This window comes from Hevea brasiliensis, chromosome 17 (genome assembly GCF_030052815.1).
Source record: "Hevea brasiliensis isolate MT/VB/25A 57/8 chromosome 17, ASM3005281v1, whole genome shotgun sequence".
Classification (NCBI taxonomy): Eukaryota; Viridiplantae; Streptophyta; class Magnoliopsida; order Malpighiales; family Euphorbiaceae; genus Hevea; species Hevea brasiliensis.
The window spans coordinates 18375825-18394184 of record NC_079509.1 but is presented as its reverse complement, the minus strand read 5'-3'; the positions used below and the strand labels follow the sequence as shown (position 1 = coordinate 18394184).

Here is an 18360-nt window from a genome sequence, read left to right as displayed (position 1 = left end):
CTTTTTTTTCTTTTTATATTTTTGATAATAATAATAATAATAATAATAATAATAATAATTTTAATATATTATACCATATTAATATCATTTAATTAAAAAATAAATAGTTCATTAAATATAAAAATTTTTAAAATTATAGCATTTTAAAATATTAAATTTTATAAAATTAAAAAAATTTAAAACAATTTTTAGCTAAAAATTTATCTCATAATAATAACAATAATAATTTTATCTCTACTTATTTTTTTTTTATAATTTTCATATAAATATTAAATGTTAAATTTCATTATTTGAATTAAAATAATAATAATAATATTAATGTTATTTTAATTAATTTTATAAATAAAAATATTTATTAAATTAAAAATTATAAAATATTTATTAAATTAAAATTTATTATATCTTTAATTATATTATATTTTTCTGAAAATTTATCTATCATAATTAAATTTAATTATTAATATTTATTAAATAAATAAAAATACCAATTACAACAATGTAATATCAATTTAGAGAAATTATTAAACTGAAATAAGAATTCTAACATTACTATAATTCTATGCTAATTTAGTTTCATAATATATATATATATATATATATATAATTATTTAATTTTCTTTATCGTCAATGTGTTATATTAAATTTCAAACTTTTAAAATTCAAATTATAATTATGTTAGAATTATAACTATAATTATAGTTATGAAATTATAATTTTACATATAAATATTGATAATTTTCTGATCTAATTTTCAATTGTAAATTAATTTAAGCAAATAAATATAATAATAATTATTACAAATAATTTGTATTAAATAAAAAATATAATAATAATTATCATGAATAATCAATTAACTTTTATAATAACTAATGGTATAAAGAATTTTAATTAGAATTTGCTAAAAAAGAATTTTAATAAAATATTAATTTATTAAGTAATGGTTTATTAAAAAAAGAATATGACATATAGTAAAATAGAATTTAATATTTTTTTTATATTTAACTATATACGTATATTGTTGCAAATAAAATTTAAACTCTCATAATTTTTTGAATTATAATTTTATTAAAATTAAAATTATTGAAAAATATTAATAAAAACTTACAGTAGTCAATTAAATTTAATCTTTCATTATAATAATAATAAATTGCTAGAGATATTTTAGCTAATCTCAATATTCATTTTTTTATACATTTATATATTATATAGATTGATATATATAGAAATCAATTAAAATTTTTATTTAATTTTAATTAATTTATTTTTAATTTTTTTATTTGTTATATTAATTTAAAATTTTAAATAAAATTATCATTAAATAATTTTTTTTCCATCAATCCTCATAATATTTAATTAAAAAAATTATAATATTAAATTCTATGCAACCTTTAAAATAAAATTTTCAATTACATGTAATAAATTTAAATTAATAATAAAGAAAACATATATATATATATATATATATATATATATATATATACATCAATGCTCATTCTTTCAATTTTAATCACAAATTTATTGCTAAAAAAAATCACAAATCAATATAAAATAGAACAAAGTAGTTGGGAATTTTAATTTTAAAAAAGTTTTATTAACAAAATTTAAAAAGAAGAAAAACATTAAAGTGAAACAGTTAATCCAACCTCAACAAGCTATTGTTGGGCAGTTAGCAACTTGGCATGGAAACCATACCACATTCTTTTCTTTATTTTATTATATTTTTATATTTTTATTTTCCCTTGCATAATTAATAGCAATACCAATTCATAATCAAATCCACAATTAAAATTTTACAAAAACAAAAACCACAACCACAACAACAATCTTTCAGAGAATCCAGTCAGGGTTAGTGAAATCTCTTCCTTTCCTCTTCCTTAATTCCAATTTTCAACAACAATAATTATATTTTTTTTTTCCTCCTTATTCAAATCTTTTTCTTTTTGATTTTTTCTTGTTTATGGTGTTCTGATTAGTGTGTGTTGCAGACATTTTTTTTTTGGCTTGACCTCTGTTTGGTTGCTGAGAAAAAGATAACAGAAAAAGAAAAAAGATGGAATTTTTTTTTTTGGCTTTTTCTTTTAAAAAAGTTTTCTGTTATTAGTTGATTTTGTATTTTGAAAATAGGAATAAAACTTCAACTTAGTGAAATAATAATAATAGACCGTATTAATTAAAGCTTTTTTAATTGATTTTGAGTTTGTTTTGGTTTCTCCGTTGCTGAAATATGGTTAATCTAAAGATTCGTAATTTTTATTCCCTTCGTTTCCTGCATTTTCTCAGCAACCAAACGGAGCTTAGAGTCTATTTTCTGTCGTTCATTCTCTGATTATTACTGATTCTGCTGTGACTGATCGCGTGAGCTTCTCCTTCTCCTTTCCTTCTTCTTTTTTCACCCTCCGGTTATTAAATGGTGATTAAATTAAGGTTTGCATTGTACGGTTTGTCTTCTTGTTTTGGTTGTTGGATAAATTTTAAGCAAAGAAAGTGGTAATGAGAGTGCTTGTGGCGTGGAAGATGAGAGAAATCGGAGGCGTGCTATTAAATTTTAAGCAAAGAAAATGGTAATGAGAGTGTTTGTGGCGTGGAAGATGAAAGAATCGGAGCCCTGCTAGTAATTGAATCAGACTATGTTGCTTAATTAATTTATTTTTTATTTTACTTTTCTCAGCAACGAAACAGGAGGAGGGGAATTGTTGACTATCTCTGGATGTTTAGACATAGTTTGAATCCTGCTAGTCTGATATCTTTTGTTTTATATAATTTGTTTTCTATTTGTGCATGAAATGCATCAATTCACTGCTAAAATCTTTAATTTTGAAATGTCAAAGATATCTTCTTTTGCATCCCCCTCTCTCATCAATTGATTGATCACTGCCAACTAAATTGTAGTCGTCTTGTTCAATTGTTGAATTTTATTATTTAATTTCCTTTGCAAATATTTCCCATATTGGCTTCTTGATTCTACTTTATTTCTAATTGTAGTTTTTCCTTTTTGACAGTTTGTGAACTGCGATATTGTAGCAATAATGAGATTCAAGAAAGGGAGTAAAGTGGAAGTCTTGAGCAAAAAAGGAGGGCCTTCAGGCTTCTGGCGCTGTGCTGAGATTATCTGTGGTAATGGCCACACTTACACAGTTAAATATGAGGGGCATGCAGGCACCATGGATGAGATAGTAATGGAGAGAATATCTAGGAAGGCAATAAGGCCTTGCCCTCCGCTACCTGAAATTGCTGAAAATTGGGTTCCTGGTGATGTAGTAGAGGTGTTTCATGATTTTTCTTGGAAAATGGCAAAAATATCAAAGATGTTGGGGAAAAAATACTTTCTGGTCAGGATACTAGGATCATCTCTTGAATTCAAAGCGAGCAAAGTTGACATTCGGATAAGACAGTCTTGGCAAGATGATAAATGGATTGTAATTGGAAAGGTAATTCCCACCTAAGCAAATCAGTTTCCACTACAAATTTCTTTTGTTAGGATGCACAGTTATATTAATGTGAAACCTTTTATTCAGTTTGTTCCAGTGAAATTTTATGTTCTGCCAAGTTAGTATCTTTTAGTTTGTGAATGTAGGATCTTTTTTTTTTTGGTTCCAAAGAGCAGACAGGAATTTCTACAAATTGGTCATTCTGAAATTGTTATATCCAAATTACAGGCAGTCCTTTTATAAGTTTGGAGTTACACTGTTCATCTTTCACTTTTAACTACACATCTTCAATTATTACTGCTCCAAAAATGACATCTTCATGAAATTTACTCTTTGTTGATTTTACATATCTAATAGATGTATATTCTGCTTTTATGTCCAGGGTTCTGGCAGCTGTGAAGATACAAAACATGATGAAATTTCAACTCTAAAGTGCAAGAGAAACTCTCTGAACAATTTTCAAATGACAAAAACAAGGTTAAATGAACATGTGAAGGATGATTGCTTTCCTATAGTGAACAAGGAGAAACTCCAAGAGTCTGATCTGGTTTCAGGTAGAACTTTGAAGAGAAGACCTTATGGTTATAAACAAGCTGAAGCATGTGACTGTGCTTCCCAGAAATTTAGAGCAGTTGAGAAAGAAGGCAGGCTGCACCGAGTTTTTGCTACAAATCAATCCTTATTGCTTGAACAGGTGGATGGGATTGCTTTCCCAAAAGAAATGGTGGGTGAAAAATTCATACATTCTTCTTTTAACAACCAAACTGGGTTTTCTGCACTGGATATGGAGAGAAGAAAACAAACTGCTGCTGTTGGATGTTCATCTGCAATAGATTTAGAAACCACCAATGAAGATAGTGTTACTAGCTCAGTTGGTAGTTGTAGCATCACTAGCAACAATTTCTGTAAGTTGCATTATTATACAGGTTTTACTGAAGATATTGATGGTTATGGTAGTGATGCAGAATCTTTCTGCCAGTGGGGATATGGGGAAGAAAATATTCCCTTTCCCATGAAGGAGGAATTGGCAGCTGAAATCCATAGGTTAGAGTTGCATGCCTACCGATGCACTATGGAGGCATTGTATGCATCAGGACCTCTAAGTTGGGAGCAAGAAGCATTGGTGACAAATCTCCGTCTTTCCCTCCATATATCAAATGATGAACATTTGATGGAGGTCAGAAATTTAGTTTCTGCTGATAATAGCATCCCTTCTAGATGACAAGCATTTTGGAAAGCTTTTGTTGGTCATTCATTTTGTTTTGTAGAACTAGAATCTGATAAATAGTTGGTATAAATGGCATGTCTCCTTGTAAGAAGCATGATGAACTGTTGTTTTCCATTTCTTTCATTTTTGTTTTATAACATAAAGTGTCCTAGATTAAATGAATGTACTAGAAAAGTTGCAAAGTAATGAATATTTCTAAACTTGTCCTTGTGTCACAATTCTATTTTCTTGTATTTCTATTTTCAGGTCCTTTGCGAACTTAGATGAATGTTTTAACATTTGCAAAAAATTGGGTACAACGGATTGTGCTGTCCTGTTATATTTTAAAGATTTCTTACATCAAAAGAGATGTGCGTAATCTGCCTACTTTGTCATTGGAACATGCTGTTTAAGTTTCGACACTTGTAATATTAAGATGCCATTTTTACCAAAAAAGCATGCAGAAAATGTGGAAGAATTCGGTTTGTTCAAACTGAAGCAATAAGAAAGCAGTTTCCTGCTTCCTGTTTTATATGGATATACTTTGGGCTGCCTATTTTCATCATCTTGATATTCTCCTTACCAATTGGCATTGCAGCAGTTTCCTTTAAGGACATTATTGATACTTTCTGCTGCATTTTCCAGGGCAAAAGTAGGAGGCTTGTACACCTCTCTTCCCAATGTTGAAAGATGATGTTGGTGTTTGCTACGTTGTCTTGGTCTAAACAGTTGGGTAATTCATACAGCCAGTTGTTCAGCCACTGATTTTTGGTAATTATATGATTGCCATACTTCCATTTCAGGCCACCATTGAGCCTCACATATCTTGTTTTGCTGAAGAATGTGAGACTTGATAGTAGTTATTGCCATGGGATGACCTTCATTTGGAGTCTTGGAAGGTTTTAGTTTGGACCTTTCCTTGCTTCATCCATATATAGCACCTCTTGCTTATTGATATCTCTTGTCAGTTGCAAAGCTATCAGATGGAATCCTCCATTTTCATGAAAAAGAAAAAAAAAATCTTCATGTTTTTATTGTATAATGCTTGTCATTTGCATTTTTTTTTTCTTTTTTTAAATTCTGTGAAGAATGTGAAGTGGAAATTTATTGACGCTGTGTTTGGAACCCTTCTTACTGGTGTTTGTGCCTGGATTACTTTGTGGCTAGCACGTCCTAAGTTTTTAATTGGAATATCACTTTGCCGGATTTCAGAAATGATATTATGTAGTTTAAGTTGTGTACTATGCCACTATCATAATTTTAATTGCTGGTAACTTGTGAACATTTGTTGCAGTACTTGAATTCTTCAAGTACTGGTTGGACTGATGAAGCTAAATACCAAATACTTGTGAAAGACGTGAAAAGACTTCCCATGAGTTTTAATCTAAGGTTTTAGATTCCATATGCTATACATGATATGAAAATGATAAAAGAATCATAATATGTGATGTTAGAGCTGTAGGACACGTCTATTTTTGTTTTTTCATTGCGTGTGCACAATTTTAAGTTACATTATTTATTATTTACTGATGATATGCCATTAGTTCTAATCAGGCCAGGCAAATTCTGAATGGCAAGATGCGTCAGCTTGAGAGTACAATCATATTATGAGTATTCTCTTTATAAATTGATATAGCATTTCAAATATGAGGTTTCCATGTGGTCTACGTATGGGTGAAGAAAGAGTTCATGAAGGTGGTGACCTTATACCTATTAGTGATTATTGCTCGTATGGCATGAACTATCATTGATATATATATAGAAGAGATGGCCCTGATAACTTTATATAAAAATGGTCAGGATGTAATTTATGCTATTTAATCATTTGATCTGGAGTTATTTATATTAAGCTAATCTGAGTCAGTGAACATGAAATAAGATTTCAGCTGGCCTGATTTGTTTGCATTCCTGTGTTCTCTGGTACAGATGAGTCTTGAATGATTTATATAACTGGAATGTTCCATGACCCAGCGAATTTCTCTCCTCTAGCAGAACTTTGCTTTCAGAGACAGGGAGGCAGCATGTGCAGCACCTGCTGCATCTGCTATTCGCTTGGTGTCCCAACCATATATATTATGATCTTTTGCGCTCTTAAAGATTAAAATGGAGTTGGTATGGCACTGAAATTTACATTCATCGTACTGGTAAAGAATAATATGCAAGTATACTGCATCTTGTATTTCAAACAAGTAGAACTGCACAGAAGAATGTTGATTTTTGGTTAAAGCAAAGCCTGAAATTGTTGTATATACTTTTAGGGATTTTTTGTATTTACTTTTATTTATGTAATTCTAAGGGTGAAATAGCTCAAGTATAGCAATGTCTTCTGCTACACCCTATTGTGTCTCTAATGCTTTTTAAGGGGAAGTGTCTAGTTGACTAAAGTGGAGTAACAGATATAACTAGCCACTGACATGGTGAGTCTCTGTCCCGTTACTTTTTGTAAGTTTCCCCCTCCTACATGTGATGTAAGGACAGCTAATTTAATTATATTGATTATGATATGTGAATGAAAGAAATAGCATGTTCTTTAATATATTTGTGTTTCGTTATTTATTATGCTTGAGATGTTTTTTCATATATGATATTTGTGATATTTTTCCTGATTAACTTGCGAAGCCATGCTAATATACTCATCTTGTTGAATAGATTATCGTGAGATTCGCGTTGCTAACTTATCTCGAAAGAGTTTAAATCAAGTGTCACATGGTCTTACGGGTGTTCTTACACTGGACCCGTGACAATTGCTCTAATGTCACGGGCCAGTGTAAGGCTTAGGCCCGTGACACTCAAAACATGCACCATAACTGCAGCAACCTATTTTGCGTTGGAGTGTGCACGGTTCGGGCTGATTCAGGCTTAGGCCCGTGACACTCAAAACATGCACCATAACTGCAGCAACCTATTTTGCGTTGGAGTGTGCACGGTTCGGGCTGATTCTGGGTTGAGTCAAATTGACAGTTTCAAACCAATCCAATTTAAAGCTTAAGGAACTCTCAAATTAAAACATTTAGTTTGATTTGATCTTTAAAATCATTAATTAATTTTAATTTCAAATTTAATCATAATTAGTCTGGTTTGATCTTTAAAACCATTAACCAATTCTAATTTTTAATTTATCGGACCACCCCAAGTCTAATTCTAGGACTTGAATCATTGTTATAAAACTCGGCTGTGTCACTGTCACCATTGGATTATAAAAAAAATAATTAAATATATATAAATTAATTTAAAATTAATTTAATATAACACCTGTTAATATAAATAAATAAATATAATTAATTAAATTTTAATTATTTAAAATAAAACTTCAACATTTATTAAATTATATTTATATAAATTTTAATAATATTTTTAAATTTTATATAAAAATATTAAGTAATATAATGCTTAAAAAATTTCTATAAATCTACAATTCTTTTTTTAATATTTATAAATCTATAATTTTTTTTAATATTTATAAAATGTTATGTATATGTTAAAAAATAAATATATTGAAATTAAAAAAAGTAACTATCTTAATTAATTATTATTTTTAAATTTTTTTTTATAAGATTTTGAGTTTAATTTTTCGTACTAACACTAAAAATAAAAATTCTATTGAATATATAATTGAATCGATCAAGTCAATCGAATCACACTAATTCAATTACAGAATCAATTAAGTCACGTTAGTTAGATCGCTTTCTTATTTAATTTAATTATAAATTCAAATTGATTTAAAAATCAATTTATTAATTCTATTATAATGTCAAGTTCCATCATACACTAGTTGGTTCATCCGAATCAAGCGGAGACATTCCTTGTAGAATGCATTTCCGTCCAAAGATACCAAAAACACTGCTTACGGGCCCAAATCATTTCACCTGTTGCTAGGGGTTGGATATTTTGTGGCCCAACAGGCTTATGGCTAGTGACTTGTGAGTCTCTTTGAAATAATGCCATTAGCTCAAATCAGAATTTGGGAGTCTTCTTGTTTCCTTGACGTAACCGCAAGGGAAGTAAGCCATATCCTACAAAACAAAGCCTGTATAATAATATTGAACTATATGACCATTAATCAAGAAATTAAGATTATAAAATAGTAAATTTTAGGCCAGCGTTGCCTTCAAATTAAGACTATCTAGTACCACAATTTTCTATAGACATGGCTTGTCGTGTGAAACTTCTGTTCTGTATGCGTAAAGTTGGAAGAAGATTGAGATCACAAGGCAAGACCAAAACTAGTGCTTTTATGATTTAATTGCTTGCCAAATTTTGAAATTATTAATACTTTTAATAGTGATTTTTCATCTACAACAAATATATGAATATGGGTCTCACCATTAGGATTAAATTAAGTCCTGAAAAAGAAGAATTTTCATTTCTAGCTATAAAGTGGTCCATTCTTTCATATTTCCATAATTTTTAGGCACCAAATATTCTATTTGTGTCCAAAATTTTCCAAGTGTTCATCTATTTTCAGTATTGTCTAAAGCATTAGCACATGGTATTCTTTTATTATACGTGTCTAGCTAAACATTACAAATAAAATTTTTCTTTTCTTTTGATTTCTCTCATCTATCTTTTTCAATTAATATTTTCTGTAACATTATTCTTCTACAAGTAATAAAGAAAAGGCGAATGGCACAGGTGGCATTGTCAATGAAATTACCAGCAAAGTTCCAAGGTGTCATTCCTTGCTCAGTGATGATGTATTATGAAATGGGTTTTGTTTGTTTAATTATTGGAGATTGATTATTAAGTTGTTCCTTTTCTTTAATGACCTTAATTAAGTATTGCAATTCTTGATGGATTGGCAGCCTACAAATGAGTAGTGGCATTTATGTGGCTCCACCAAATCCTCTACCATTGTCTCATTTGTGATTGGTACTCCCATGTGACGATGCCTCTCATTGAGGGAAAGATTTCTATAGGTTTAGGGTGGGCCACCTTAATTAATTTGTCCTTAATGAAGGTGTTGACTTACAAATAATCATTATTTGTTTATTTTAGATGGAATTATTTCAACGTTTTGCATGTCACAAAAATTCTGATTTTCTAATGCTTCTTTTAACCCTTTGATGCAATGCAATATTGTTCTTTCAATTGTCTTTTCTTTCAATCTTTTTCACAAGGCTTAAAATTTTTGGACAAGTCTTATCAATTACTGGTCCCAAAGCTCCATTTCAGAGATTAATTTTAAGTGCTTGAAGAAGATGAATAATTTCTTGTCAAATGAAAAGCCTTACAAGAAACATAGATACCATTTACAGCAAACCTTTTAAAGCCTCTTATTTTCAACAAAATACAAGCTAGTCACCAAAGAGAACGAAGCTTTTGTTCTTTTTTACTAGTTTATGTATATATTTATAGTATTTTTCAGGTCATCTTTGAATGCCAGAGGCTATCACCAAAAGGGAACATATCTTGGTATAATCTGCTTGTAATTTTCATGTATAATTGCATACTGCCAGTGCCATGAATTGATGGATGTTTGCAATTGTAGAAGAAGAAGCACATTTCCCATAGCATACAAGGCTTTTTTTTTTAACACCCTTTTTTCTCTTGAAGCTAATGAATTCATCCCATGTGGCAACTTGGCCAAAGACAACTAATATGAAGTCTTTCCATTAGTTAGTAATCTCCAAGTAATGATATTTGGCAGGCAGGTAAGATCATACTCATATACATGCCCATCTGTACACACTGAGACATGGCTGATATTTATATAGAAATGCCACTCTCATGAGGCATGGAAAATGGCCAATCATGCAAAGAGAAGGAGCAATTGCTATTTGGTCTATAGCAGCCCAGACAGACGCTGCATTAATCAAGGGTATAAATTATAGCCAGCTCAATAGCTTTGGCATGGGTGCAAAGATAGAGACATATTGGATTAAACTAATACTATGTGGTTTTGTTTATTGATGACTCCTACAATAGTACCAAAATCATTTACTTATAGGGATCTACTGCCCATTTTAATTGGTTGTAGATTCTAAACTATGGGATAATATATATAATTATCATGTGATCATGACAAATAATTATATATCATTATAGAAAATGACAATTTTATTTAAGATCACAGCAAAAAATTTATTGAATTGAGCGTGGATTTGATTAATTAGTCGCCTTTTTTAAAAAAAAAAAAAAATTAGAACTTGTAGTTCAAAATTAAATGTAATTTTGCATTCAGTTTTTGGTCCACCATACTAATATACTAGCTAAATTTCCTGTGTTTGCAAGTCATTTTAATTTTTTTTTAAATTTTTTATTCTTTAAATTATTAATAATTAAGTGATATTGATAATATTTTCTCAAAATTTTTAAATTCTTTTCATATAAAAATCGTAATCTCCTCTAATTAAGATGTTTATTAGGCACAATTTTATGAGCTAATTTCTCTTTAAAATATTTCATGTGACAGAATCAAAAGAGAAGTTAAACTGTTTTATATATATAGAAATTTTTAGTTAGATTTAATCTATTACGTTATTTGCAAACTATGTCAAATAAATCATTCTAAGGTAATATAATAATGAATAAACTTGTAATTTAATTTTTATTATCATTTTATATTTATATAATTATAAATATAAGCATGAATGGTATGAGTGATTTGATTGGTCTAGCATACGTGGTATCTACCTAAAAAGCTCTCTTTTATATAGATTAGACATTTGTTTCTATCTATATCTTGTTCTGTACATATGGTTTGGTTAGCTATTCTCCATTTTTGCCTTCTTTGTTTTTAAGTTTTTGGCTAACAATTACTTGAATGAATGGTATGCTTTCTGAAATTGGGAAGTTAGTGATATATTTAAGTCAATAATAGGCACTGAGCATATTAAAGAATTGATTATAAAAAACAATATATTTAACTGTAAAGATTTGAACTGTTTATATAAGTATCAAATTGTTATTAAAATTGTAATCATATAAGATTCATATCTTAAAGGGAGTTCAATTAAAGTGGGATTAGAAATGTTTAACAAGAAATGATATTTTATCCTTAATGAATAGTACTTATATTAGATTAAGATTTTATCAATCGGATATTTTGGGGTGATATGGTATCGGGTAGGTTTTAGAGAGATACTTAACTAGCAAAATTGTTGGTCGATACTTGAAATTGAGGCTTAAAAATTAGAGTTTATTTTCGTCAAATAAAGAGAGATAGGGATATAATAGAGGAGATGAAGCTACATTTTGTGGGAGTGGTTTGCCCCTTCCAAGATGGGTTCATTGGAATGTTGATTTATGTGTCTTATGTAGCTTAACTAGAGGTTAATATGAGGAGACAAAGAACCATTTAATAGATTCAGCCTGTAATAGTAATGATTAAACACTAAGACTAGGAAATTAATTGGTATTATCAGGAAAAGTATGTTTTTAGATTATTGAGAAAGAAAATTAAAAAGTATAGTAGTGAGGATCATGAATACATTAAACAATGTATATAAATATAAAGGGAAACTCTGGCTCATGCACACTATCAAAAACTATATAATTAAGCTAAGGTGTACAAAAATACTCACATAATAATAATAATGAACGTGGCCCTTACAATGCACATAAGTAAGTAATAATTACAGATTAATTAAGATGGTGATAGGGAAGAATAAACAGTGTATATAATTAATGACCATTAACATATTATTAAGTAAATTAAGGAATTGAATAATAAGGGCTCATAAAGTAATTATGAATGTGATCACATGCTTGATGGCATGCTTTGATTCCTTCAACAAAAGCAAAAAAACACAGAACAAAATAGAAGAGAGGAAATATCTCCCTAACCACATGCTTCCTGGGGACCATCAATCCCCTTAAGTAGAGAGCTGCCCAAAGAGCATGAGAAGATCCCAAAAAGCAATACAAAAAGAAAGGTTGCTGCAGCTGCTCTCAAATCTTACTTCTCACTAAAATACAACTCAAAGCCCCATAAAAGGAGATTTTATATAAAAAGCTTCATTTGCATGCTGGATTACACTCACACCCTTTTGCTTTTAAACACAACATTTCATGCCTTGGTTGCAGCAAATGTCCTCAGCTTCCTTTAAATCTTGTACTAACACTAAGAATAAAAATTCACTCTTTCTTTTTTAATTATTTTTCTTCATTAATAATTCTTTATAGTTTTCTTGATTGTATCTTTCTTTGAAAAGGATCATATATAGATAGTTCTTTCGGAGAAAATATATATGTTAAAAATGATTTTCATTTCCTCTAATATTAGATGCTATTTCCAACAAAGACAATGTGATCAAATAATAAATGTTCATATATATATATATATATATATATATATATATATATATATATATATATATATATTTATAAATTGAATAATATATAATATAGATACTCAATCATTAGACTATATATTGATTAATTGTTAAGCTTGATAACATTTAAAAAACTGATAATATATTGTTATACTACAACCTGTAAGAACTATATTGTTATTTATTCTACAAGGACGTTTCGTACGTGTATGATAAATATATAATTCCATAAACTAGCTACTCAATGAATAAGTAGAAGAAAATTAATTAAACTATGTAGGTTATATATATATATATATATATATATATATCTGCAGCTTTGAAGCTTCTCATTCTAATTGAATTATCTTTTGGCCAATCTGACAAGTCAGGGACAATGGTTTTCCAGAAAATTTATGCTGTCTTGGCGAGGAGAGGAAGTAATCCATGTTCCATATGTCGGTAATAGAATTAATGGGGAGCAATTCAATGAACTAAAAATTATATAACTTGAACATGAAGAAGAAGAAGCAGCTTAAAAACGTAGCAAACTTGTATAGGGTTTCGCAATCTTAACTGTTAGCCATTACCTTCAAATTATTTAACATAACATATGAAGAGCTACTCATGAAAAAAGACAAATTTTAATGTGCTTTTGCATTGGTATGTGAGAGTATTATGAAAGTTCCTATAGGGTGGTCTGGTGCCTCTCGATATATATTCATTGATTTTTGCTAAGCCACACCTCAGAGAGCAATTAAAATGTAGAATATAGTCTATATCATTTAATTTTATTCCCTATAGATTCTTAATTGCATTGAGCAACAAAAGGGTAATATTAATTATTTTTTTCAATATTTATCATCATATATAAGTAGTATAAGAAAGCTGAATGGGAACAAGAATTCTCATAATCGATCCCAATTAATTTAGGATTAAAATAATTTTCATAATCGACCCCAATTAGTTTAAGATTAAAACATAGTCGCTATTATTGTTTATCATCATTAGAAGATAAAATTGGCAACCTAGCGATTATATGTCTATTTCATAATAGAAAAAATCAAAATTCAAATCCTAATACCCTTTTCCCCTATTGGAAAATATTTGATATTGCTAATTTTGTCTTTTTTTCCACAAGAGAATGCACCTTGGATTAAACTTTGAAATTGAATAGATGCACCAAATTGGAACTGTTAGACCTTTACGTAACATACTAAAATTAGGAGATTTTACAGAAGAGAGTCTTATCAAATATACTATAATAAATAAACAACAAAATAACACTCGTGGAAGCATAATATTACAAAACTGTATAGAGAATTGCGTGCAAATATACATTACGTACAAAAGAGAGATAGAGAGAGTGAAAGAGAGAGGGAATTAAGCTACCTAGTTGTTAGCAAAATGTACCAAAATCGTAGTCTAAATCAAACTCATCAAATGCAAGGTTAAACATTTTGGTGAAAACCATGGAATTACAAGCATGCCAGGGTAAAATATGTTGGTAAAAAAACCATGGGCATGGAGGGTTAGCATAGCAAAGGAGGTGAAGGGTTTGAAGATGATGGGGTAGATATGTAAAATCACTTAAACAATGGTTTTGTTTTTTTTTTTTTGGGTCACTAATGCATTCTCACACGCAAATATCATATCGGTTTGGTGGGCAATTTTTGTTCTTCAGGTTGATGGGTCATTGGGATTGGGTAGCCGCTTAAAAATGATGGGTGCACCATATTGTGGGTATAGAAGCATAAGGACTGTGGGTGCATGTTGGTAGCTTGGGGCCAATCTAAAGGAGAAGCGTTGTAGTATAATGGCAAGGGTCAATTTTGCTTGCAAAATTGCAAGATTTTGGCCAATGCAGGTTCTCACTCCGAGCCCAAATGGTATGAAGGCTACCGAATGCTTGGCTGCCCTGCCCACACCATCACTAAAACGCCCTGGATTGAAATCATTTGCGTCATTACCCCATATGCTCTGATCATGATGAACGGCCAATATCGGTATCAGAAGCTCGGTCCCACGTGGGATCTTGTAGCCCCCGAGCTCCACGTCGGTTCTTGAACGTCGGATTGTCGCGATGGTTGGTGGATATAACCGAAGGGATTCATTCAGAATCATGCTCAGCTGCACACCAGATCATCACCCAGTTAATAAAAAGAATTCAGAAATCAAAATTTCACAATTGACTAAACTACCCTTCATAAAACTCAAAATGACAAAACTGCCACAACATTCGGGTGGGAAAAAGAAAGGAGGAAGAGGAAGCAAAAAGTAAAGGTGGCAGTTTTCTTGATTTTCTTTTCTTGAGAGAGAGAGAGAGAGAGCAACCAGTGAAACAAAGAGACAAAACAAGGTTTTTGTCATAATCTGAAGAGGGAGAGGGGCTCCTTTACCGTCTTAAGCTTTACAACATCATCTTTGGTGGGTATGTCACGTGATCCACAAACCCTCAGCACCTCCTCACGTGCTTCCACCTGCCACTGTGGGTGCATTGCTAGTAGGACCGTTGTCCACGTCAGCAAATTGGATGTGGTATGTTTGCCGGCAAAGAAAAAGCTCTTACACTCTTCAACTATGTCATTAACAGTCACATCTGTGCTTGAATATGAAGCTTGGATCATTAATCCAAGCAAATCTTTCGGATTTTTCACCTCCTGCATTGTGTTATCATTCGAATTTTCCCTCCGCCGATCGATCAATTTCATTAGCGATTTCTTGGTTTCCTTGTCCAGTTTCCAAGAATTCATGTTTCGTTTAGTGGGAAAGAACCTTGATTTGAAAACAAAATATAAAGGTTAAAAAAAAAAAGAAAAAATTTTGATTAATTAATTAATTAATTAATTAATAATTACCTATAACCGGGGATAAAGACCTTCTGGAAAGCCTCGGCAGCCAGCACCATTTGCTGTGCCTGCAATCGGAAAATGGCCTTACCATCTTCATAGCTGCTACCAAATGCAGTTCTTGTAATGACATCTTCTGTCAGGGTTTGGAACCATTCAGAAACTTCAATTTCAACCTCTTCAGAGTTGGACATTGATGCCGACCACTGCTCTAACATATCCATCACACCCTTTGCCACCACAGGAACTAGCATCTAGGGAAAAAAAATATAATTATTAAGAAAAAAAAAAAAGGAGAAGGATTAAGGCATGAAATTATATATATTATGAAGTAGTTAATTACTTTGAGATTTTCCATGTGGAAAGTGGGAGTGATGATTTTCCTATGGTGAGCCCATTTTTCACCTTTGAGACTGAGGAGTCCATCACCTTCAAGCTGTTTAACAAGAGGGTGAGCTTCAATCTTTTCATAGAATTCAGACTTGGTAGAAAAGATTTCCCGGATGAGGTCTGGATCGGAGACGGTGAGTCGAACAGTGGGTCCGAACCACACAAGAAATGTTGCACCTGCAATAAGACGATGAGACACTAGTGTATGTAAATAATTTAATCTGTGGAGTGGCTGAAAAGGGGGATAAAAAAAATAAAAGAAAGAACAAGGCACAAAGAAACAAAAGAAGCAAGCAATTGCACCAAATAGGAAGTCTCGAACATCCTCAAGTAGTTAGTATCGAGATAGCAAAAAGAGGAATGAGCAGGAAACATGGCAACCATTAATTCAGAGAGCATGGATATAGTGTAGGACCCTACAGAAGAGAGAGAGAGCAAAAACAAAAGAGAGTAGAAAGAAGACAACTGGAACTATGCAGCTAGCAAACACAATATACAACTTCATTATCAGAACACACAAAGCTCACCCCCATCAAACAAAGGCAAGTGGACATGGAAAGCAGAAAGCAAATGATAGCTCCAAAACAGACAAGTGCAAAAACCCCACTTTTTTTTTGGTTAATTTTTACTATGAGTAAAAAAGAAGAAATTTCAATTTTTATTTAAAATGATAATCGGGGTCATTGAGCTAGCTGGCTGTAGAAGGAAGGAGGAGGTTGCCAGAGGAAAGGGAGAGAGAAAAACAAGAAAAGAGAAGAAAACAAGAAGTGGAACAGTCCAAACTCAACTTCAACATCAAGCACCCAAGAACAGAAAAAGGCTGAAAAGTTTTAAAAAGAAGTACCTGAACTCAGAAAACAAGCCTTTAAAAAGTCACAAATTTTGGAGGACGGATCACAAAGGAATTAAACACATAATAACAGAAGCAACATCCCCACAGCTTTAATAATTATCAAGACTTAAGACAAGGCTAAAAACTACATTAACACTAACTTCATTGGGTACCCAAAAAACAAAACACTCAAACACAAACATATCTCTACATGATCATCAATGTCACCACCACCCACAACAAGTTACAACAAGTAGACAAAACTTTGAACACAACTGCCCATTGGCCTTTTGAAAAGAAGAAGAAAAAAAAAATATAAAATCAACAGCAGTTATTAAAAAAAACTTGAAAGTGAACAAAAACTGGACAAATACCATAGATTTTCTTCCAGTGATGGTAGAAGGAAAGAACTCTAGGGAGTATGTTGTGGGAGAAAGGCTGCATAGGCTGAGAAGAAGCTTTTAACATCATCTCCACAAGCTCTTTCACATTGCCTATGAAGAAGCGATAAGGAGGGCCTCTGATTCCTTGCTTAGAGAAATGTTCTTCAATTCTTCTGGGTTTCCACCAAAGCAACACTACAATCTTTAAAACGAAAACTAAAACAAAGAAAGAGATGGCAAGCAGCTTAAGCCAGTAGAAAAAGAAGAGCTTCTCCATGTTAAAAGAGAGAAAGCTTTTCCTTAGAAACAGATGGAGTTAGCTAGCTTCAGCACACAACCTCTCTTCTCTTCTCTTCTCCTTCCTTAAGATCAGTACTGGAGCAGCCTTTTCTGTTTTTGCTTCTTATCTTCTCTTTCTCTTTCCCACTTTTTTCTTTTTTTCTTGTTTTCTCGCTTATGTTGGTTTACTTGTTAGATAGTGTGTGTTGGCTTTTTAATACTACTAGAGAAAGAGAGAGAAGGGCAAGCCAAGCCAAAGCCAAAGCAAAGCAAGGCCAACGGCGTAGGGGCCGCCATTGGAATTCTACGGGTCAACGATGAGGTTTATTTTTTTTATTATTCTTTTTTTTTTCTTTAAAAATAAAAATTATACCCAGAAGACAATGTTACCCTTGTCTTTTTCTATTATTATTATTGTATCCCTTACATTTATTTATTCATTTTTACCCTTTTTTTTTTTTGGAGTTCTGTTTCTCTAGGAAAAATTGAAAAATTCTCCTTTTTCTTTAAAGATAATTTAAATTAAAAAAAAAATATTACATATGGAAGATGGGACATTCTAATTTATTGGGATGTACCCATCTTGAAGAATTCATAAATTATTTATTTTTTTATTACATATTTAGACATTCCAGTTCAATAATTATAGTAATAATCAGTGCCTTATCCTAGATACTAGGTGGGAGGAGGTTTTGGTCACTTGATGCAAAATTTCCAAATTTAAGGCATGATTGGAGGAT

The 18360-nt window shown here is 31.0% G+C and overlaps 2 protein-coding genes across 6 annotated transcripts; one reads left to right on the top strand and one right to left on the bottom strand.

The window, feature by feature from the left end:
- The first annotated feature begins 1682 nt into the window (after positions 1-1682).
- Positions 1683-7112, top strand: LOC110636054 (uncharacterized). 5 transcript variants are annotated; one of them, XR_009145641.1, is made up of 5 exons: positions 1683-1845; positions 3000-3428; positions 3811-4605; positions 5281-5406; positions 6562-7112. XR_009145641.1 is itself a non-coding variant. In XM_021785580.2 (4 exons), exons 2-4 carry the CDS (start codon positions 3027-3029, stop codon positions 5320-5322), a joined length of 1239 nt encoding a protein of 412 aa, XP_021641272.2. In that variant the 5' UTR covers positions 1683-1845; positions 3000-3026; the 3' UTR covers positions 5323-5746. The 5 variants fall into 5 exon arrangements, 3 of the variants coding, with proteins under 3 accessions (XP_021641272.2, XP_021641268.2, XP_021641269.2); XR_002491285.2 differs by lacking the exon at positions 6562-7112 and adding an exon at positions 6190-6478; XM_021785580.2 differs by lacking the exon at positions 6562-7112 and having other exon boundaries at positions 5281-5746.
- Positions 7113-14074: 6962 nt separating this feature from the next.
- On the bottom strand, positions 14075-17824 carry LOC110636044 (cytochrome P450 734A1). Its single transcript, XM_021785564.2, has 5 exons — positions 17333-17824; positions 16080-16303; positions 15746-15990; positions 15287-15662; positions 14075-15017 (listed from the first exon to the last, which is right to left on the bottom strand). Exons 1-5 carry the CDS (start codon positions 17616-17618, stop codon positions 14568-14570), a joined length of 1581 nt encoding a protein of 526 aa, XP_021641256.1. The 5' UTR covers positions 17619-17824; the 3' UTR covers positions 14075-14567.
- Between the last annotated feature and the right edge of the window lie 536 nt (positions 17825-18360).